The sequence below is a fragment of the Hermetia illucens genome, chromosome 4, assembly GCF_905115235.1.
Source record: "Hermetia illucens chromosome 4, iHerIll2.2.curated.20191125, whole genome shotgun sequence".
NCBI lineage: Eukaryota > Metazoa > Arthropoda > Insecta > Diptera > Stratiomyidae > Hermetia > Hermetia illucens.
This window is the reverse complement of record NC_051852.1, coordinates 160,616,101-160,638,606: the sequence shown is the minus strand read 5'-3', so window position 1 is coordinate 160,638,606 and position 22,506 is coordinate 160,616,101. Positions and strand designations below refer to the sequence as shown.

At 43.8% G+C, this 22,506-nt stretch overlaps 2 protein-coding genes across 2 annotated transcripts in view; both read left to right on the top strand.

The window, feature by feature from the left end:
* LOC119656018 (spermatogenesis-associated protein 5-like protein 1) overlaps window positions 1-22,506 on the top strand; it is a 30,967-nt gene that overhangs the window by 1,919 nt on the left and 6,542 nt on the right. The window lies entirely within an intron of this gene.
* LOC119656019 (chymotrypsin inhibitor Ani s 6-like) lies at window positions 10,602-11,086 on the top strand. Its single transcript, XM_038062271.1, has 2 exons — window positions 10,602-10,768; window positions 10,840-11,086. Exons 1-2 carry the CDS (start codon window positions 10,696-10,698, stop codon window positions 11,028-11,030), a joined length of 264 nt encoding a protein of 87 aa, XP_037918199.1. The 5' UTR covers window positions 10,602-10,695; the 3' UTR covers window positions 11,031-11,086.

Here is a 22,506-nt window from a genome sequence, read left to right as displayed (position 1 = left end):
TCTCTCAGTCAGATGCACTCCTAGCTGTGTTCGTCGATGTTTCAGATACAGCGGTAGGGGCCGCTCTTCATCAACGAGTGAATCAAATCTAGCAACCGTTAAGCTTCTTTTTAAAACAGCTCAACGGAACTACAGCGCCTATGATCGTGAGCTACTCGCCGCATACCTCGCCATAAAATACTTCCGTTTCTCCCTTGAGGGCAGGCCGATCACCGTGTCCACGGATCACAAGCCCCTTACTTCTGCGCATAGATAAAAATACGACACAGCGTCCCCTCGCCAACTTCGGCACTAGAGCTATATAAGCCAGTTTACTTCTGATATCCAGCACGTGTCTGGAAAAGACAATGTCGTTGCAGCCACTTTGACTCAAATCTCGGAGGTCACACTTCCCACCGCGGTCGATTATACGGCAATCGCCGAGGCACAAAAAGACGACGCAGAGCTTCAGAGCCTGAAGGCAAACTCCAAATACAAGTTCCAGGAGCTGCCTACTTTCGGCTCAAGCTTCTATTTACTCTACGAGACCTCAGATAAAGGACCCAGGCCATTCATTCCGGCCGATTTTCGCAGGAAAGTATTTCACGCAATACATGACCTGGCACACCAAGGCTTCAGGACGACGAACCTTAGTCACTGAAAAATATTTCTAGCCGTCTATGAACAAGGACGTAAACTCTTGGGCCAGACAGTGCATCATGTGCCGAGGCCCTCTGTCGAGAGTGAATTCCGCACTTTGGTATACCAGCCATAATCAGCACCGATCAGGGAATGCAAAACGAGTCTACTCTTTTCGCGGAGTTAGCTAAGCTTCTTGGCTTTAAACGGCATCGGACTCCTGCGTACCATCCACAGTCCAATGGTATGCTGGAACGTAGGCTGCGGACGCTGAGGGCTACCTTAATGGTTTGCGATGATTCGACGTAGTCGCGGTCCTTGCTTTTGGCCTTCCTTGGCCTCCGCACAACCCAACGAGAGGAGTTCACGGGTAGCCCCGCGGAGATGGTGTACGGGGAGAATCTGCGCCTCTTCGTCGACCCTGTTTTGGATATCGGAGCAGGGTTAAGCGTCTCTGGAATGCGTGTTCGCTTAGAGACACGATTTCGAAATTGCGGCCAATTCCACCATCCAGACACGCAGCAGTGGAGGTCAAGACCCCCAAGGACCTTGAGACGTGTACATAGGTCCCCATTAGAATGGACACTCCTCGGAAGCGGCTGCAAACACCATACGAGGGCTCCTTAAGAGTTTTGAAACGAGGCAAGCATTCGTTCAAGCTCGACGTCCGAGGCGGACCAAGTGGGTCTCCTTGTCATCATCATCATTTTAATTCGTCACGCCCGCTTAAAGTATGCAGCCAAGTAGATATGTTGATAATTTCGGTGACGCCCCCTGCCTCTATTTTTGCTGCTTTTCATAAATTATGATTTAAATAAAAGAAACTATAACTTTCACTGTATGTTCTTACGACAAATGTAAATGATATACGAAAAACATTACTTGACAACGTCTTACGGTAATTGGCATTTCAGTATGTGAGAGAGACATATAGCTCCCGACCAAACTACTTGCTCCAACAAAACCATTTCTTCATTTTTCGAAACGAAACACAAGCTATTGTAACACAACTAATGGCTGAATCTGAGGTTAAAAAAGGACTGGATGATTGCAACTATATTTCAGTTACGACAGACGCAATTATGGATCACAAAAATTGCATCCTGTTTTAGTGAGTGATAGTGAGTTTTGGTACTTGACCTGACGGCAATGGCCTTTGGCTATCGAAAACCGATTATGATTGGTTTCTGGAATGTGTGCACGCTCGTCGACAACCGTAGCGACTTGAGCGGGAATTCCAGCGATATAAACTGGAAATTTTAGGTCTAACCGAAGTAAGATTGTGGGACTCTGGAGAGCATCTCTCTCTCTCTCTTTCTCTTGCGGCAATGTGCTTTTGTACTCTGGAAAGCCAAGTAATAGCAGACGCGAATTTGGTGCCGGGTTGCTCGTGAAGGCTACCGCAAGGCGCGCTCTCTTGACCTGGGAGCCGGTGTCTGACAGACTTCTAACTGCAAGATTTCGGTGCAAGTTAAAGAGCATCACAATTGTACAATGCTACGCACCAACGGAGGCTCCCGAAGAGCCACATCAACTTCCTACGGATCATTTTGGAACAATGTGCGGAGTATAGAATTTCGCTGCATATGCTGTCCATTGGTTTCGAGAAAGCTTTTGGCAGCCTGAACAAGGAGTGCTGCAGGGGAGGCATTTCGAAGAAGCTAGAAGCTATTATCAGAGCGACATATGATGGCGCAAAATGTCACGTGCTGCACTGAGGTAGAATTTTGGAAGATTTTGCGGTCCAAAGCGGAGTACGCTAGCGTTGCATCCTTGCGCTGATATTATTTATTCTTGTTATGGGCGACGTTGTTCATGCTGCCTTGTCCGGAGGATTTTTTGGAGGATTCAACGGACGATGACATCTTTCCTCAAACACCTCGACAATACTGATGACATCTGTTTGCTCTGCCACCGTGTCATGGACCTTGGCTAAATTTCTATATTTAGGAAGCGGTGGTGGAACTCGGTGATAGTCGCATTAATTAAAGCGGATCTACCGCTTTCGCTGCCCTGCCTAAAATCTGGAAATGCTGTTATCTCAACACGAAGGACAAGTTGAGACTATTCTGTCCTAGTGTTTTTCCATATTACTATATGGGAGTAACACATGGAAGGTGAACTCCACTCTTACTAAAAAGCGTCAAACTTTCGTCAGTACTCGCCTGCGTCTTATCATCGGAGTACGCTGGCCTGCCACTATTTTAAACTATAATAGGCACAGGCTTGGCACTTGTTTGCGATGTGGTAGGAAGACGGAAGTGGCAGTGGATAGGTCACACATTGAGGAGGGGTGACAATTGTATTGCGGGCTATTCCATGTAGAACTGTAGACACCCCGGTTTTGTGCCGAGGTCCACATATTCGATGTCCCTAAAAGCTGTCTGGCGTCCTGACTTACGCCATCGATACATCTCAGGCAAGGTCTGCCGAGTGTCAGTAAATTCCTCAGGTAATAGTTTAGCCTGCAGTGACCAGTATTCCTACTATGAATTGGAGGCTCTTCAACCATCTTTTGAGCGCTTGGGTTCGTATTCCAGTCATGAGAACCTTAGACTTTTCCATGTTGTTGTATGTTCGCCCAGTAAAGTTCCCTCAGCCGTTCCTTTTAATTTTCCAACATCGTAGTCATGAACCGATTTCAGCCTCCACAGAATTGGTCTGACCCGTATAGCTACGTCCCTGCTTCTTTCCCGACCAGCTCGATCACTGCTTCATTCCTTCATAATCCAATGTGGCCTGGAACCCGGAGTATCCACACCTTATTGAGCAAGCCGAGAGGGGGTCATTTTAGTGGGAAAAAATTCTACACGCTGGAACATGTGTACCAGTGTCTTTGGCAGATTTACATCTCTGGAAAAAAAGAAGAAAGACAGACAGTAAATCGATTTTAACAAGGTTTTGTTTTATTCAAAACCTTTACAAGGACAAGAAAAATTAAAATTATATTGACTGTCCTGGAAACAATATCCGCTATTTCAAGCGACCTAATGTTCGCTATTTCGAGTATCTAATGTAACAAAAACTGTTGTTCGCTATTTGGGATTTGGGACTGTTCGCGTTGGAGAGCTTCGTTATTTCGCGAACCTAATGTAAAATCTAAATTGTTCGTCTATTCGCAGTTTTTTTTCCTAAAAATTATTCATATTAGCGCTTTCTTCATGGATGTGTACCAGGTTTTGTCCGGTCGGCTCAGTATATATTACACAAGTGAGGTTTGCAATTTCCTACGTTAACCATGATTACCGCGACCCTTTCACCAACTGGTAAATGTTGATTTGGCTGGGATTCAAACCAAAATTTAATGTCGACGATTCCAAAAGGAAAGCAACAAAAACCTCGAATAAACAATTACGTACGGGCGTCCATAAATTTTTGAATCACCTTCGTATGTTATCATATTATATGCACAATGATCTTTTCCAAATCATGGCTCTTGATCGCTCCCGTCATAGCCATGGTAATGAAAGATTGCGGCTCGACTGATGCAATAAATTCTTTAGACATTCATATGAAGAACATGCAAATATGAGCAACGAGAATAAAGGATATAAATGATTGTCCTAAATAAATGGGAAGTCAAAGAACCTAGGCCGATTATAACATTCTTTTTCAGTCAGTGTCTAACTGTGGGCTGCTCCCCGCTTTCTTGGCTCCGATAAAGAAGGCTTAGGTCTATCCTGTTTTCAGATAATGCAGGTACCTGCATGCGCTGCGCCACTGAGTTGTCCTGAGCTTGTCTCCTTCCTGATCTCTGGTAGTCTTTGTTGGTTGTAGTCGCAGTATGCCAATGTTGACCTCAGTGTTTCGGAGATGCGCCTTTGCCTGATTGCACGGGGAGGTGTTTTTTGACTCCCTAACCTAGATCCGTAACGTTTTGTTAATATTAGAATCACCTCGTACTGGGTGTGGCTGTCATCATATACTAATGATTGCGGTAGACAAAAGGCTTGGCTCCTGGAAAGCCACATATCACCTTTGAAGAGGGATAGCTCACTCTCGAACAGAGAGACACATTGGCCCCAGGGAGCTATATTCAGCGTTGGTCTATCCTACAGTGCACTGCTTGATCTCGTGTTGACCTTTTGGGACACGGGACACTTTTTTGAGTCGACTCAACAAAGTGAATGAATCGCAAAAAGTCGGATCACCGAAAGGAAGCATATTTCTCATAAACACTTTCGACAGTCTAATTAGGTAGGTTATCTGGAATGCCCTAGGCAGGAAGGAAATTCCGGAGAAACTTACCAAATGTCACGTGCTGAATCGATGTAAAAAATCTCAGAGAAATTTAGAGCTCAAAGCGGAAGCTTGCATCTTATCATCGATACTTTTTCTACTCGTTATCGATGACGATCTTCTTGCTGCCTTGTCCGGAGGAAGTGGAGGGCTACAATGACTATCTTATCTCACACTCCTCGATTATACTGATGGCATTACTTACTCTTTCAACTAAATTCTCGAACAATTTTCTCGAATACGAGGGTGGTCTGAAAAGTTTCCGACCTCAGCGTAAAGATGGCAGCAGCGTCAATAAAAGCTAGGGAATCTTATTGCGCATCTTTTGGTAAATACTCACCAAAATTTCAGCTGTTTTCGCCGCGCAGTTGTTGTTTGACAATCGCTTGAATGAGTCGACGTGAGTGTTTTTGTGAAAATGGAAAAACGTGTATCGAGCTGTAATTAATTATTTGTTTTTGAAGGGCAATACGCCTACGCATCAAAGATGAGTTGAACGTTGTATACGGGGACTCTACACCATCATTTACCACCGTGAAATTTTAGGCAGCTGAATTGACACGTGGCCGTACAAGTTTGGGAGGCAATGAACGTTCGGGACGTCCATAAAACGCAATCACTGACGATAACATCGCTTAAGTTCACCAAATGGTGCTAAATGATCATCGAATTAAAGTGAGATAGATAGCAGAGGCTGTGAAATGTTGTAAGAACAGACTTAGGCATGAGAACGCTGTCCGTGTGTTAGGTGCCGCGTTTGCTCACGTCAGACCAAAAACTTGTTCGAATGAACATTTCAAACGGTCTGTTAGCGAAGTTTAGGTGCAATAAATCAAAGTTTTGGCGAAGATTAATTACTGTAGATGAAACTTGGGTATACCATAATACGACCGGAATAAAAATACAGTCAAAACAGTGGCCTGCGAAGGGGGAATCGGCTCCAAAAAAGCAAAAACTGTTTGTTCGGCCGGGAAAGTGATGGTGACTATTATTTAGGATATCATGCAGTTATCTTAATCGATTATCTTCAATCAGGAAAAACCATTATAGCAGCATGCTACATATCGTTACTCTACAAGTTAAAGGCAGAAATTGCGGAAAAAATGGGCTTCACCAGGACAATTCGTCGTCTCACACCTCTGTGGTTGTCATGGCGAAAATACACGAATTACGGTTTGAACTGCTTGACCACCCTCCTTATTCACCAGATCTACTCTAAGCGGCTTCTTTTTATTCCTTAATCTAAAAACAAAGATTTTCATCAAATGAGGAGGCCATCACCTTCGTAAATAATTATTTTGCAAAGAATGATGCCGAGAGTATGTAGAAAAATTAAAATAAATTTAAAAAAAAATGTATTGTATCATTGTTTGGTCGGAAACTTTTCAGACCACCCTCGTAATAGACGGAAAATTTCATCACCCGCATGCAACAACAAAAAGTGCATGCTGTGCTTCTCCATACAAATTGGGTCGAATATAGTTTTACAAAGTGTCAAAGAGTAGTATAGGTCCCAGGGGGAAACGTGGATTGGTACCCACGATGGAGCATAAAACCTGGGAAATGCCTGCTGAACCAACACCAACAGCTCTACTACCAAACCCTATCTCCACCTCCACGTGGTGACCGCTGGGAGCTCTTTCTTAACGAAAAGCTGCAGACGCAGAAGGATGAAGGCGAGTCTCCCGCGCATAAAAACGGGACAAATTGTACCAACTGGTCCTCCAGGTTGGGGGTTGGGTAGGGCTGACAACCCTACACGGAAAACAACTTGTTACGAAGCCACAACAGGAGCCTCGGACAGAACGGATTTTAAAACGACGGACCCGGCAACGAACACGGAATAACGATTTGCGTATTTTCTCATGGAACGTGCGCTCCCTGTACAGAGATGAAGCTGATGAGCAGCTAGCCGATACCCTGTCCCAATATAGGGCTGATATAACAGCGTTGCAAGAGATGCGATGGACAGGGACCGGTTTCCTGGAGAAGAGCCACTACACCATATATTATAGCGGTCATCCAGTAAACCATGTGCTCGGAGTAGGTTTCTTAGTCAGCCAAAAAATGAAACCTGCTGTTATCGGCTTTGAAAACATAAGCGAACGACTATGTACTCTGCGCTTGCGAGGCAAGTTTAGAAATATAAGCCTCATAAACGTTCACGCCCCTACAGAGGAGACTGCAGAGTCGGAGAAGGATACCTTCTACGAGGCAGTAGAACGAACCCTCGAAGTCTGTCCCAGGTATGATATCAAAATCATACTTGGGGATTTTAACAGCCAAGTAGGGAAGGAGCCCGTATTCAGGCGATACGTTGGCTCCCATAGCTTACACGAAAAAACAAATGATAACGGACTGCGGACTATTCAATTAGCAGGGTCACACGAAAAGGTTGTTGGAAGTACCTGGTTTGCGCGGAAAGCGGTCCACAAACATACGTGGGCCTCTCCAGACGGGACCACTTTCAACCAAATTGACCACGTGTTGATCGAACGCCGCCACCTCTCAGCCTTGATGAAAGTCAGAACATATAAGGGGGCCAATATAGACTTGGATCACTATCTCGTTGGCATGGTGCTCCGAGCTCGAATAACAATACCACCTAGAATCCCCTCTGACAATCAGGTGAGAGTGAACACTGAAGCCATCCACAACACAACCCTCCGCGACACCTATAAGAGGGAAATGGATGCCGCAATAACCGCAGTCAACAGAGGACCTGGAGATGAAGCATCAACAAATGATCTTCACAACCACCTGAAGAACGTTATCATGGATACGGCCACAAACATACTTGGCCCCAGCCGCAAAAGGAGTCGGAAGGGCTGGTTTGACGATGAATGTAAGCTAGCAAGGGAACGGAAGAATGCCGCATACCGAGTAATGTTGCATTCTCAAAGAACGCGGACACGCGCAGAGACTTATCACGAACTCCGTCGAGCGGAGAAGCGACTTCACAGACGGAAAAGGAAGCCTGGGAGAACCAACAAGTCTATGAACTAGAAAAGTACAGGGAGCAACCGCACCAGGCGCGCAAGTTTTACCAACAATTCAGCAGGATGAAGCCTTATACACCTCGATGCTCATCCTGCCAAGACAAAGAGGGAAATCTGATTTCCGACAGAATGGGCATATTGGAGCGATGGGTTGAGTACTTTGATGAGCTACTGAACAACCAGAACATCGGCGAGTTGGAGGTCCCGCCAACTGAAGACGACGGACAAATACTGCCACCACCAAGTTTAGGAGAAACAGTCCGTGCAATTCATCGGCTAAAAAATCATAAGTCGCCAGGAGCCGATGGAATTACAGCCGAATTGGTTAAATATAGAGGCGACCAGTTACACCAAGTGGTTCATCAACTTGTGCTCAAGGTATGGGACAACGAATCAATGCCTGACGATTGGCAACGAGGCATTATCTGTCTCATACATAAAAAGGGAGATATCACACAGTGCAGCAATTATAGAGGTATCACGTTGCTGAGTACCATCTATAAGATATTCTCCACTATCTTGCTAGGCCGGATAGCCCCATGCGCCCAGAACATCATTGGCCCATACCAAAGAGGCTTCACTCCAGGCAAATCAGCAACAGATCAGATTTTCTCTCTGCGGCAGGCGATGGAAAAACTGTTGGAATATGGACAACAGTTGCACCATCTGTTCATCGACTTTAAAGCCGCCTATGATAGCATAGCCAGGGTAAAACTGTACACGGCCATGAGAGAATTCGGTATCCCGACGAAATTAATAAGACTGACTAGGCTGACCCTGACCAATGTGCGAGGCCAGATAAAAGCAGCAGGATCACTCTCAAAACCATTCGACATCAACAACGGTCTACGACAAGGGGATGCGCTATCATGCGTCCTCTTTAACCTGGCCCTCGAGAAAGTGATCCGTGATGCCGAGGTAAATGCAAGAGATACGATCCTCTTCAAGTCCACCCAACTACTGGCCTATGCTGACGATATCGACATCATGGGAAGAACGACCCGAGATGTACAAATTGTCTTCATCCAGATCGAGCAGGCGGCGCGAGATCTTGGGCTGCACATCAATGAAGGCAAGACAAAATATATGGTGGCAACGTCAGAACCGAAGACGAATCAACCAACAACATCAAACCGCACTGGTCAAACACGAAGAAGAATAAGGATAGGAAAATACAACTTTGAGACCGTTGACAATTTTTCCTATCTAGGGTCGAAAATCACAACCAATAACAACTACGTTGATGAAATCCGCGCACGGTTGTTGTCAGCCAACAGAGCCTATTTCCGCTTACAAAGACTGTTCCGCTCGAAACGTCTCACCATAGGGTCAAAGCTCTTACTGTACAAGACTATGATCTTGCCAGTCCTCATGTATTTCTCGGAAACTTGGATTCTTAGCAAGAGAAATTGCGAACTCTTGGCCGTGTTCGAGAGAAGAATCCTCCGAAGAATTTTTGGCCCCCTACATGAGGATGGACGATTCCGTAGCCTACACAATGACGAAATCTATGAGCGATACCATGACCGTCCGGTTGTGGATAAAATCCGGTTCAATAGGTTACGGTGGGCGGGTCACTTAATCCGTATGGATGGGGATGATCCCACCCGGAAAGTCTATAAGGGCAATATCTATGGTAGAAAAAGAAGACGAGGCAGACCCTGCCTAAGATGGAGTGATGGCGTGGGTCAGGACGCCAGACAGCTTTTAGGGATATCGAATTGGTGGACCTCGGCGCAAAACTGGGATGTCTGGAGTTCCTTATTAAGGTAGGCCTAGACCGGATACCGGTTGTTGCGCCGTTGATGATGATGATAGTTTTACAACTTTGCACACAAAAACACTTCAGTGCCCGAGTGGAACCGTTTGAGGGAAATGCATTCAATTGCATGCTAACAAGGGCATGTGCGAGTGGCGAGTACTACAACTACTTTATGTATATTTATTATCTGGAAAGAAAAAGTTCACCATTATTGATCATCTTAAATAATTTTCATTAAACAGCTGAGTCCATTAAGTACAAAACCAGTTGACTTTTTTGCTTATTGTTTCAAAAGCATATGTTTTAGGCTTTTGTTTATACTGAAGAAGAGAATTTTTACTTTTATTGAACGCAATCAATAGTTAAAATAAGTACATGTGCTTCGGAGAGGATAGTACAAAAAAAAATCTAAACAACAGAACAAAGCTAGGTTGAAACGATTGCAACTAAATCCTGTCTTAATAGGGTAATGAAGAAATGATATGCATGTACTCGTAGATTTTGATATGCCCTGATGTCAGAAAAATCGTATACATATATGGGTAGTACCTCTGATTACGAGCTTCCTCGAAAGTCCCCCCTTGAAAATTATTGACTAAGGGAACACAAAGGTCTCTAAATGTATGCTTGATGAGTATAGCTTTCGATCTCTGGTTTTAATCAATGAATTTTGGGGTCGTAAGATCCGATACCCATATTTAGGTATATGGTTTGATCTGGGTTCGCGAAATGTAAACGAATGAATTTGAATAGAATGGTTTTTTCAAACGTGATCTACAAATAAGCTTTGATGTACATACGTGATTTGAATAGTCATTTAGTCCTCAAGATTGCTAAGAAATACGATGCCGAATTAACTATGGGAAAAATTCGTAGTCTTTTATTCATATTAATAAGAATCGTAATATCTTCGGGGATTTTTTTGATATTTCCGTTTTCACTTCTGCGCCACCTTACTCTTATATAAAAATGCTTATTTCACACTAGTGATTTTCATTGTCGACTGGTACTTTGAGGTGTTAAGAACTTAACTCCACAGCTCAAATCTGAATAAAGCTGGAATATCTAAGTTGAAAAATGATGTCATTCACCTACGTCCAAGTGTTTCTAGTGGCGTGTTTGGTTGCTTTGTGCAGCGGTAGTGAAACGAGTATGTGACTAAGATTAGTTGTTTTGGTCCATATTGTTTTTATTGATATCTTATTTCTTTAATCTATCTAGAAACTTGTCCGCAGAATGAGGTTTATCTGACGTGTGGACCGTCCTGCCAAACTGAGTGTGAAAGTTTAAATAAACCTTGCCTTATCCGACACATTAGATGCCCAGATGGTTGCTATTGCATTAAAAATTATGCCCGGATATCCCCAGGCGGAAGATGTGTACCAATATCACAGTGTCGTCGGAGAAACTAAACTTTGATCGGGTCTTTTCTTTACCTAAGAAAGCCAGTTAATCGGTAGCAAGAGTGATGAGTTATTCATGGGACTTGAAATAAAAAAAGTTTATTTGTTTATGCTCCTAGGAAAAAGTTTTTTTTTTTGAGTCGTTTGGAAAGTAAAGTGGCTTTACACGATTAGTTTCCTATGAGTCTGACATCAGACCGTAAAGCAATGACTGGTAGACTGATAAACCAGACCGATGGAAATTATTCAAATTTTCAAAAAAATCTGTCTGACTGATGCCAGACTGGCCGTGTAATGGTAGAAAATCGAACAAAAAAAGACAACCTACCATAATTTTTTTGATAACGTCGTAAAAGATTTTTTATGTCTCATATACGGATATTTTGAAGACCAGTTGTCCTTTTTTTCAGTGACTTTTGTTGGGTAGCTCATGAGGTTTTGTTTAAAATTTCAAATCGGTTTAAAGTCTATTTCACAACATAGCTATTCTCACCGATAACCAAGCAGCGATCAAGGCACTTAAGTCCAACCAGGTGAACTCTAAACTGGTATGGGAATGCCTTGAGAGACTGAATACACTCGGCTCGTCCAACAAGGTCTGGATACTTTGGCTTCCAGGCCATGCTGGGTTGGAAGGCAACGAGGCAGCGGACGAGCTAGCCAAGAAGGGAGCAGGGACGCCTTTACACGGGCCAGAACCCTTCTGTGGAATCGGAAACGGTTTCATGGCTATAAATCTAAGAAATGAAGAGGAACGGTTGAGAGAACTATACTGGGCGGACCTACTAGGGATGGAGCAGTCCAGGGTGCTTATTGAGGGATACGAACCCATGCACACAAAGGATTGCTTAAACCTCACCAAAAAGAACCTTAGAATCATAGTGGTCACTGGTCACTGGACGCGGTGCGACTTTCCCTCAAGGGGGTCATGCATGAATTGTATCTATATATAGTGGAGAATATGTGGGCAAAGGGATTTTCCGATATTCCTAGTCGTTCAGAAATTACAGTGTTAAACAAGTAAGGAGTTTGCAGCCGCGGCTAGAGTACTCGATGAGAAAGAGCATCGAATCTTTTTTACCTGTTAGTTTTTTACTTGAGCCTTATAAATTCGTACACAGGTACAAATATAAAAAGATGGAAAACCAATCAATTGTCTAAACTTATTTGCTGTTTGGAATAAAAAGGATAATCCAGTCTAAACTGAGCACTGAAAGGCTTTCAAGTTATACTCAGTTATATTTTGTTGTAAGTATTGTGCTGTTTGTGTGTTCAGTGATTTTTTTAAATGGATCGTACGAAGGGAGATCGAGTATTTCATGGGAATCGATACTTATCAGAGAAGAAAAAGGACTTCGCATCAACATCAGCAAAGAAACTTTTAGCAAGCATGAACATGGATGTTTCAATTGCGGCAAGTTTTGTATATTGTATATTGGATTTTTCTGGAGTTTTCTCCGGTATTTCTGCAAATAATAAAATATACGTGGTAGTAAAAAAGGAATGCATAGGACATGTTGAGAAAAGAATGGGAACGCGACTTAGAAATTCAAAGAAGAATCACAAAGGCATTGGTGGAAAAGGGGCTGGCAAACTTACTGATAAGGTTATTAATGACCTCACTACATTTTTTGGGCTAGCTATTCGTCGACACGCAAATTCGATAGAATGAAGCAAGAAATTTGGGCAACTTTCTTCCATAAATGTTCTACAGACGAAAATCCTCAGCATCAAAATTGTTCAGCAGGCGAGGACAGTTCGTGCAAATGGCGCAAAGCGCAAGCTAAAGGAGAACTGGATAGTTTCCACCACGAGAAGGCACCTTTGACTGAAGAAGTTCAAACAGTCATCAAACCAATCTACGAAGATTTGTCACGAGATGATCTCTTGAACAGATGTTTAGGAGCAGAGACCCAGAATAACAATGAGTCGTTAAATGCATTGATCTGAACTTTCGCTCCTAAACACCTTCATTCTGGGGTCAAGGTCGTAGAAATAGCCACTTTTCTGGCTGTAATTATTTTCAATGAAGGATTCAATGGCATTCTCAAAATCCTAGTGACAATGGGATGTCAAATTGGTCACATATGTGAAGTTTATGTCGACCGCCGTAATGAAGCGCGAATTTGGCGGTCCGAACGATTATCGACTGACCTCGCTAAAAGAGCCAGAATTGGAACCAGAGAGCAACAATCGGCCTTACAAGACTTTTTTGAAGAAATGGACGGTTCTCTCTATGGACCAGGTAGAGCAGATTAATGGTGAGTTAAAATTTTACTGTTGATAATCACATTTAAATTTTCAAATGCGTTTTTCTCGAAATTGCATCTTGAAAATCGGCTGCCACCATAGCTCAAAATCTATCCAACCAAATTCTTTGAAATTTTCACGACTTCTTTAATACATATTTCTACGGTCCGCAAACTAGGATAATTGCAATCGAACGGGTCGTTTTTAAGGTTTTGTGTAAAACAAAACCTTATTAAAATCGATTCAATGTCTGTCTGTCTGTCTGTCACAGCATTTTTCTCCAAAACGGCTAAACCGATCCGAACGAAATTTTGTGGACAGATGGGAACTATGAAATCCCACGCATACAGTGAGTGGCATAAATTTAGGTGGAGTTTAAAGGGGGGCTCCTCATACATGCAAAGGGGGGATTAAAATTTTTTTTCACCGGATATAGTTGTGTAGGGCATCAAATGAAAGGTCTCGATTTTTACTTTCCAAAACTGATATTAGTTTTGGCATAAATTGCAAAATGCGTGAGTAAGGAGTCAGAATGTACGCATTTGAAGTGAGACAGGACTCATTTTCGGAAACTACCCAAACCAAAAATCCGAAAAAAATCAGGGTGGTGATGAAATCTAGGCCTCAAAATATGTCCCATTCCGATATCTGCTCAAATAAACTTATTAATAGTATATTACTACTTTTTAGAAATTTACTGAAAAACCCCCCTTAAATGTATCTTAGGACTTGCGAATTTTGTACCAGAATAGAGAACAATATTTCGTACATACGTGCTAAATTTCGTGAAAATCTGGCAATTAACGCCAAAGTTATAGCAGTTCAAACTTACCAATTCCGAGCGAATTGACTGCTTCCAAAGCCATGCAAATCAGATGCTGACGTTATATTATAATTTCCCGGAATAATTGACATTCGCGTGAAATATTAAAGTCGCATTTATGAAGAATCTACTTATCTGCAGCCCTTTTTAAGATTTTGTGTAAAACACTTATGTGAAATCTAATCTTCTTAAGATGTTCCATTCCGGTATCTGCTAAAAAAATTTACTAATAGTATATATCAACTTTTAGAAATTTACTAAAAAACTCCCCTTAATTTCATCCTACACCTGCACCGACATAGAGGACAGCCTCGTACATGCACATGCCAAGTTTCATGAAAATCCAACTATTAATGGGAAAGTTATAGCAGTTCAAACTTATCAATTTCGTGCTAATTAACAGCATTCTAAGCCATACAAATAAGATTGTGGATCTTCAGGGATAGGGTTGAATGTCGTTCCTCATTTTCGGCGTCATCTTAGCGGTATGCTCCTCACATAGGGAAACACAAAACCTTTTATACCTGAAGCGTCAAGCTTCCGGTTTCCCGACTTGTTTACATTTTCGGTGGTTGCAGGTGGAAATCTTAGAACGGCACTACTGCGACACGATGCAGTGGTATTCGCGCTTCACACTCGCTACAACAAACCTCCCTCTTTATCGAAAAACTGCCGTAAATGCACCTTCCTCGCCTTCGGAAGGGCTGCGATTTCAGCGACCCTACTTTCCGTTCTCCATACTTTTCTTGCAGGTTCTGCCAGGAAAAGGGCCGAATTTAGCTTTTATATAAAAAAAAATCTTATTCATTGTTTGGAATTGCCAGGTTAGGTTGATAGCAAAAGTTGAATGAAAGCCGTGTCTGTATATTTGATTGGCTTATTTAAATCCAATATCGATCCTGCTTCTCATTGTGGTATTCACAAAGCGAGTGACTGCTCTACTTAACTCTCTAGCAATTGGCTAACTTTTAGGGGGTATATCACTTCCGTAGAAAAGAAAGGTAATTAAAAGTTCTAATTCCAGACAAGTGTCTGGAAGTAATTGCCACCCCTACAGTACTCCCCTGCTATTAGGTTGTTGCAAATGAAATGGCTGTTTTGGTACTAAAATGTAAAACGACTGTAAAGCTTACAAAAACTTATTTGTCTGATCAAAATAGGTGCCAGTCGATTCAAAATACTTCTCCCAACGAGATTGTATGCCAGTTTCGTAGAGGTCCAACCGTCGGGTGTTGATAAATTCATCGAAGGCAATTTTGACAGCCTCTTCGTTCCTAAATTGTTTTTCCGCCAAAAAATGATCCAAATGCTTAAAAAGTGGTAGTGGGTTGGTGAAAGGTCCGGTGAATATGGTGGATGAAGCAGAGTCTCATACTGCAATTCGTTCAACTTTTGAACCGTTGTTCTGGATACATGAGGTCGTGCATTGCCGTAAAGGAGTGTTACACCATCTCTGTTGACCAATCTCGCCCGTTGAGTATTCAATTTTTGGTGCATTTCCTCGAGTTGGGCATAGTAATTCTGTGCATTTATCGTTTCTCCAGGTGCCAAAAAAGAATAGTGGATAACTCCAGCTGTAGACCACCAAACAGTCACCATTACCTTCTTCGGATGGAGGCTCGGTTTCGGCATATGCTTCGGTGGCTCATCAGCATCTATCCATTGCCCTGATCAGCGACGATTGTCGTATAATATCCACTTTTCATCACATGTCTCTATTTTGCGCAAACAGGGGTTGCTTCTGTGGCGGGAGAGTAAAGAATTGCAAATGTCCATTCGAAGCGCCATGTTTTGCTCCGTAAGGGCTTGTGGTACCCATTTGTCGAACTTTTTCACCTTTCCAAGTTGTTGCAAGAGCCAGGAAACTGTCGAATAGTGTACGCCCAGTTTCTCTGCAATGTCTCTCACAGACTGACGTGTGTCGGATTCGCCTAGCACACGCAGCTCGTCGTTATCAATGGATGGTCCTGGATGTCCATGTGGCTCACTTTTAAGGTTTATGTCGCCTAACCGGAATTTTTCAAACCTCCGCTATGTGGTTCGTTCGCTTACCGTATCAGCTCTAAATGCGCTGTTAATGTTCCTGCTCGAATCCGCTGCTTTATGACCGAGTTTGAACTCATACAGAAAAAGTGTACTTTTTTGGCTCTTTTTCCATCCGGTTTTCCTTTTCATTCACTGTTATCACAACGATGGTCAAAACTGAAATGACTCCTTGATTAATACTTCATTATCCGACACCAACAGCGCCAACTGGTGGTGGTTTGATGCAGCAAAATCGCAACTAACTTGACTTGATTGCCAAATCCGCCATTTCATATGCAAAAACCTAATAGTAAGGAGTGTAAGGAAATAACGATGGTTCAGCTTGCCGTGTCGAGACGCAGCTGTGCACCTGTGGTTCTGTTATTGTTAAATTATTGAAGGCCTGCCTGTGAACGGGCCAAATTTCGTTGATTTTGCTACTTCAGGTTGTTGAACGGGAATTTGAACGATTTTTCGGATGTCTCCCTCGGGAGTGGGCATTGCCACTGAGGCTTCCTGTTGTTGGTCCGAGATCGGGTTCAATTCGATATCGTCGGCCATTGCATAAGCAGGCTTGAGTCGATCAATGGATACTTTAATGGTACGTCCGCCCACTTCAACTTTAAAGAACTTATCCGTTCTCCTGGCCACCCGATATGGGTCCTGGTAAGGATGTTGCCGTATTTTCTTTGGACCATGGTTACAAATAAAGATATGGCTTGTTGTTGTCAGGCCTTTGAATATGAAGAGTCTTTTGTTGTCATATTGACTCCCATTGACTGCACGTAACATTTGGGAATGCTGTCTGAACTCGTTGGCGAAATTAGAGTATATACCTGCTCGTTGTTAGACTGTAAGTTGAAAAATTGTTATGAATGACCATATACCATTTTTGCACGTAGTTGCACCGAGGTTTTCCTTCGAAGCTGTGGGAACACCTAGTAACACGACAGGCAATGCTTCCGTCCAGCGACTATTGTGACACCTTATTGTTGCTTTGAGCTGACGGTGAAAACGCTCGACTATGTCATTAGTTGCCGGATGGTATGGTGTAGTTCGTTAGTTTTGAAAGAACCTCGATTCAAACTGTAACTGGTAAGCCGAACCTGGAGATCCATGTGTCAAGGAATACTCTGGCAACTGTGATGGCTTTTTGATTGGAGGTTGATACTATTTCTGGCCAACGTAAGAACCGGTCTACCATGGTCAGGCAGTAGCGTTGCCCCTCGCAATAAGGCATAATGATAAGATCCAGATGGACGTGTTCAAATATAGATAATGGTGGCGCAAAGGTTCCGACTGGCGCAGCTACATGTTGAGCCAGTTTTGATCGCTGACAATTATTGCAACCAACATACCTCTGCGTTACCAGTTTAACGTGACGTTAGTTCCTGGGTGGGATAAGTAGTGTAAGCTGTTGAAAACAGTTTGTCGGAATGGGCGGGTGATGTAAGGCCGAATGGTACCGGCAGATATATTACACCATAGCTTGCAGCTAACCCCAGGAACCTGATATTGATTTAATCGAAGCCCTGCGTTTCCTTGTAGCATTTTTTCGTCCCCGGACTGAAATACTGCAAGCTTTGCATAATCGAGAATTGATTGCAACTCATCAATGTGCGATAATGCGTCCGCGACAACATTGTCGCAACCGGATACGTGCTGGATACCGGTGGTAAACTGCCCAATATATAATAATTTAGATGGCGAAATTGAAGTAGTGAGCATTCGTTCTTTTTGTGGAAGGAGAAGGTTAGCGGCTTGTGATCCGTAAAGGAGGTGAACTCCCTTGCCCCAACCATGTGACAAAAGTGTTTTATCGCTAGGTACATAGCCAGTGGTTCCAGGTTGTACGCTTTGTATTTATGTTCCGCTAGACAGAGCTTTCTCTCGTGAAGTTAGATGCATCGCAGAAAATGGATGGATGCGCAAGCAGTGAGGTGAGGTTCCTCCTCTTTTGATGAAATGGCTAACCACCGTATCATGCGGATACGAACTGTTCCTCAAAGCAGAAGAGATATCATTTCGGTCATGAATGCGCTCAAACAGAATAAAACCGCTGGCCTTGATGGTCTCTCCGCAGAGTTATTTATCGCTACCCCTGCAGTAGCATTCTACTAGTATCTTGGAAATCTGAGACTGTTCCTAGAGAGCGGAGAAAGGGGATGATGGTCAAGATCCCAAAGAAGAGCACCCGTTTTGACTGTGACAATTGTAGAGGTATCTGTGCGCTCTCTACTGTTGCAAAGATAATAGCTACAAAAATCCTGGAAAGCATTAAAGACAATCTCGACAGATCTACAGAGAGGAGGCTTGTTTCCGCTTCGGGTCTTGACCACATCAAAACCCTGCGGATAATTTTGAAGTAGTGCGCGGAGTTTAGATCTTCGCTTCATCTGCTTTTCATCGATTTCGAAAAAGTTATTGATAGTGTGAACAAGGAGCGTATCTATTTCGGAGAAACTAATAGCTATTATCAAAGCGACATATGATGGTGCAGCAAAGGCATGTGCTAGAGTGAGGTAAAATTTCGGAGGATTTCAAGGTCCAATTTGGAGCCCGTCAGGGTTGTCATTTTGCTCTTATTATCGGTGACGTTCTTCATGATGCTTTGTCCAGAGGACGTGGATGAGTTTAATGGACTATGACATCTCTCCTCAAACACCTCGATCAGCCTGATGACATATGTTTGAACTGAAGATAATATTAACAATAATAATATTCGTTGGCGTGACAATTCAATTAGATCTGGGGTGTTAGAGCTCTTCATTCAGGACCATAACCGTACCCTACAGGACTACGTACCCTGTAGGAAGCAATGTGGTCAGCACTCCCACTGCTACCAGTGAGATTTAAACCGCGACCTTCCGTACGACAGCCCACTCTAACCACTGAGCCATCTGGACCCTGAAAATGCCAACAAAACCACGGTTGCATCCAACCGAATGTCGCCCGGCGCATTAACAATGCTATATCTGCTTTCGTTATCCTGTCTGGAATCTCAAAATGCAAGTATCTCAACACCCAGATCAAGTTGAAACTGTTCTATGCTAGTGTTCTTTCTATGTTACTATATAAGAATAGCACATGGAAAGTAAGCACCACTGTAACTCGAAAGCTCTAAGCCGTCATGAACATCTGCCTGCGTCGTATTATAGAAGTACGTTGGCCTGATACTATTTCAAATGAAGATCTTGTTTGGCGCGCAGGTTTGTCACCCGTACGCAATGTCATCGGAGGGCGGAAGTGGAACTTCGCGCAGGAGAGTAGAGGAATAGTGCAGGCGTCTGGAGAGTTCTGGAGAGAGTTGAAGCGTATGGCATATTTCAATGAACCGTGAACTATGACATATAGGTGTGGTTGATGCCCTATATCCCACTGAGGGATGAAGGTCAACAATATATACACCGCCCAATATTGTTGTCCTTTGTCAATTTATTATGTGCGAGAGCAGACGGCAAATATCCCAGTCTGCGTTCGATATACCTTAAATTGTCATCGGTAACTCTTCGCGTATGGGTAGCTGAATTGGTGATGCAGAGTCAGGTTAAGTAACTCTGATGTAGGAACACATTACAGATGGCGACATGGGACTATGAGTGAAGTACCGACGATGCCTGAGGAACATTTGAGGCAAAACTGTTAAGCACAGCAGAAAGCGCATTTTCTGCAACAGGATGCGATAATGTCAACTTAGTTGATGGCGGGATTTTGGACACTGAACCAGTGTTACGATTTACTTTTTCCAGGACATTTGGTAAATTGCTGGACTTGATTAGCACGGGGTTAACAGAAGAAAATGATGAAACAGTCGAAGCGGGATCCTTGTGTAAACTACACGTGTCTTAAGGATGACTATGTCTTTCGGCCAAATTTTTACTCTGAAGATACGGTGTTTTGCTGGCGAACCAGATGGAAACTTTCTCGAAGAGTGCGTCCTTATGAAAATCTCACTGGAGGTGTTACTCTAGCAGGTTGACTTATTTAACACCACATTCACCCTGAGTCCTACGCCATCGTTGAGCACATACCGAAGCATGCCCGGTCCATTACTCAACTCTGAGGTATGCAGTTTTTATAGACTCCTCTTAAGCCGGTTCAATGGTCCGTTTAATTCATTTAGGGATGTTGTTGGATTCGGAGCGCACTCCAAGGTCCACAAGTTTATGCCGCCCAAGGGTAAAGCGTCGTTTTGGCATGCTTGGACACCGTGTGTGTATTGGTGGTTACACATTTGCAGTATTCAAGCCTTGTCAAAACTCCCTTCTACGTTTAATGGAAGGAACAAGTCACCCAAGGAACAATATGTGTACCCTGTGCGAACACAAGCGCAACTCACCTACACCAAATCCCTCAAATTTTAATCAAGGTATTGGTTCAGCATATTTCTGCTGCTGTTAGCTGAAGTGTGAGACCTCACATCCGCCTATTGCATCACGGCCAGCAAACTATAGTGAATACAACGTTTCCCGGGGCCACCCCATGGAGGTTTCACTATGGCTATTTTGGCGTTGACTCAGCAGACGGGGTTGTTGCCCCCGCAAGTAGAGGGATACCTTAAGGCACGCTGAATGGCGGCCAGTTAGTTAGTTAGTTTAGTTAACTGGGGGGAGCCGCAGCCCCGAGCACTCAGGCCATTATTAGGCCCATTGTACTATCCCCGTAGTTGCCTATTCAATGGCTTCCCGTCTACGGTGTTCGCAGGCTTTAGCGAATCTGAGAACATTCTCCAGAGGCAGAGAATATGCAGATTCTTCATTGAAGAAAACCTTGCCAAGGTGTCTTCATCTGAGATCTGAGGATGCCGGGCAGCTGCATAAAAAGTGCAGGGCCGTCCTCCTCCTCACATTGGCTGCACACAGCCGAAACCACTACCCCAATCTTTTCCATATGGTAGTTTAAGGGGCAGTGTCCCGTCAAAAGCCCTACTAGGGTTTTCATGTCTGACTTCTTAAGAGACAACAAAAATGCCGCTCTAGTGGCTCTAGGCTCCTTCACAAGGATTTTCGCTTGCCGGCAAGAGTCCAAATTTTTCCACTCGGTTGCGTGAATCCTTGCAATTTCACTCGTCAGAGTAGACTTGACAGTAGATGGTCGGATTCCAAGAGCTGGTTCTGGCCCCACCATTGTGGATCCAGACCCTCGGCGAGCTAGTCTGTCAGCCTCCTCATTGCCGGCGATGTTAGAGTGCCCCGGCACCCACATCAGGAATGTTTCGTTCAGTCGGCCAAGTTTCAGCAGCACCTGATGACAACTCCACACCAACTTGCTTGATATGTTATTGCCATTTAGCGCTGATAATGCCGCCCGACTGTCGGAACAGATTCGAATGGTGCGACCCCTCCATTTCTGTCGCAGACATTCTTCTGCTGCCAATGAAATGGCATATATCTCCGCCTGGAATATGGTCGTCATTTTTCCGAGAGGTCGGGCCAGTTCTATAATCGGATTCTCCGAGAACACCCCTGCACCTGATCCATCCTCCATGACTAACCCGTCGGTGAAGATTATTAGGTCTGTAATCTGAAAAGACTCATGACCACTTGTCGACCATTCTTCTCTTTCGGTGATTACGACAGTATATGTCTTTTCAAAGACGAATCTGGAAACCATATGATCGGTCGGCATCAGGGCTACCGGATGTCTTTCAAGGAATTTCCAGATAGACGCATGCCCATTGGATTGGCCGCCTTTCCACGCCCCAATGGTATCGAGCCTATATGCGTCGTTGGCCGCTTTCCGTTTCACCTCCAAGTGAATGGGGGGTAAATTTAGGATAGCTTCAAGTGCCGCAGTCGGCGTAGTACTCATTGCTCCAGTAATACTTAGGCAACCAAGTCTCTGAATCTTCCTGCTGTTAGCAAAGTTCAGTCTTGGCCACCAGACGATGCATGCATACATCAAAATGGGTTTTATTATGGATGTATACATCCAGTGTATCCGTTTAGGTGAAAGTCCCCAGGTCTTACCTATCGCATTTCTACAGCACCAGAGCAATCTGCAGGATTTCTGATATTGTTCCTGGATATGATGCTTCCACGTTAACTTGGAGTCGAAATGTACTCCTAAGTACTTGACTGTTTGTGCCAGCTGGATTTCCGCCCCTGCTAAGGTGGGTAGCGTATAGCTACCCCACCTGACGTTCCTAGTGAACATAACTAGTCCAGTCTTCCTAGCGTTCACCGTGAGTCCATTGCGGAGGCACCGGCTGTGGATTACATGCAGAGTTGAATTCAAGCGGTCACATACTGTGTCCGCAAACTTGCCGGTAATTATTACGGCTAGGTCGTCCGCAAATGCTTGCGCGAAGACTTTTTCGTCTTCTAGGAGCCACAGCAGGGTATCCATTACCAAGAGCCATAACAGTGGAGAGAAAACCCCTCCCTG

What these genes read in the sequence shown, in the direction of transcription:
- LOC119656019 (XM_038062271.1), top strand. Translation starts at nt 10,696, where the DNA reads ATGATGTCATTCACCTACGTCCAAGTGTTTCTAGTGGCGTGTTTGGTT. An exon ending in GTGCAGCGGTAGTGAAACGA is followed by an intron (nt 10,769 to 10,839) that starts GTATGTGACTAA and finishes TAATCTATCTAG; the next exon opens with AAACTTGTCCGCAGAATGAG.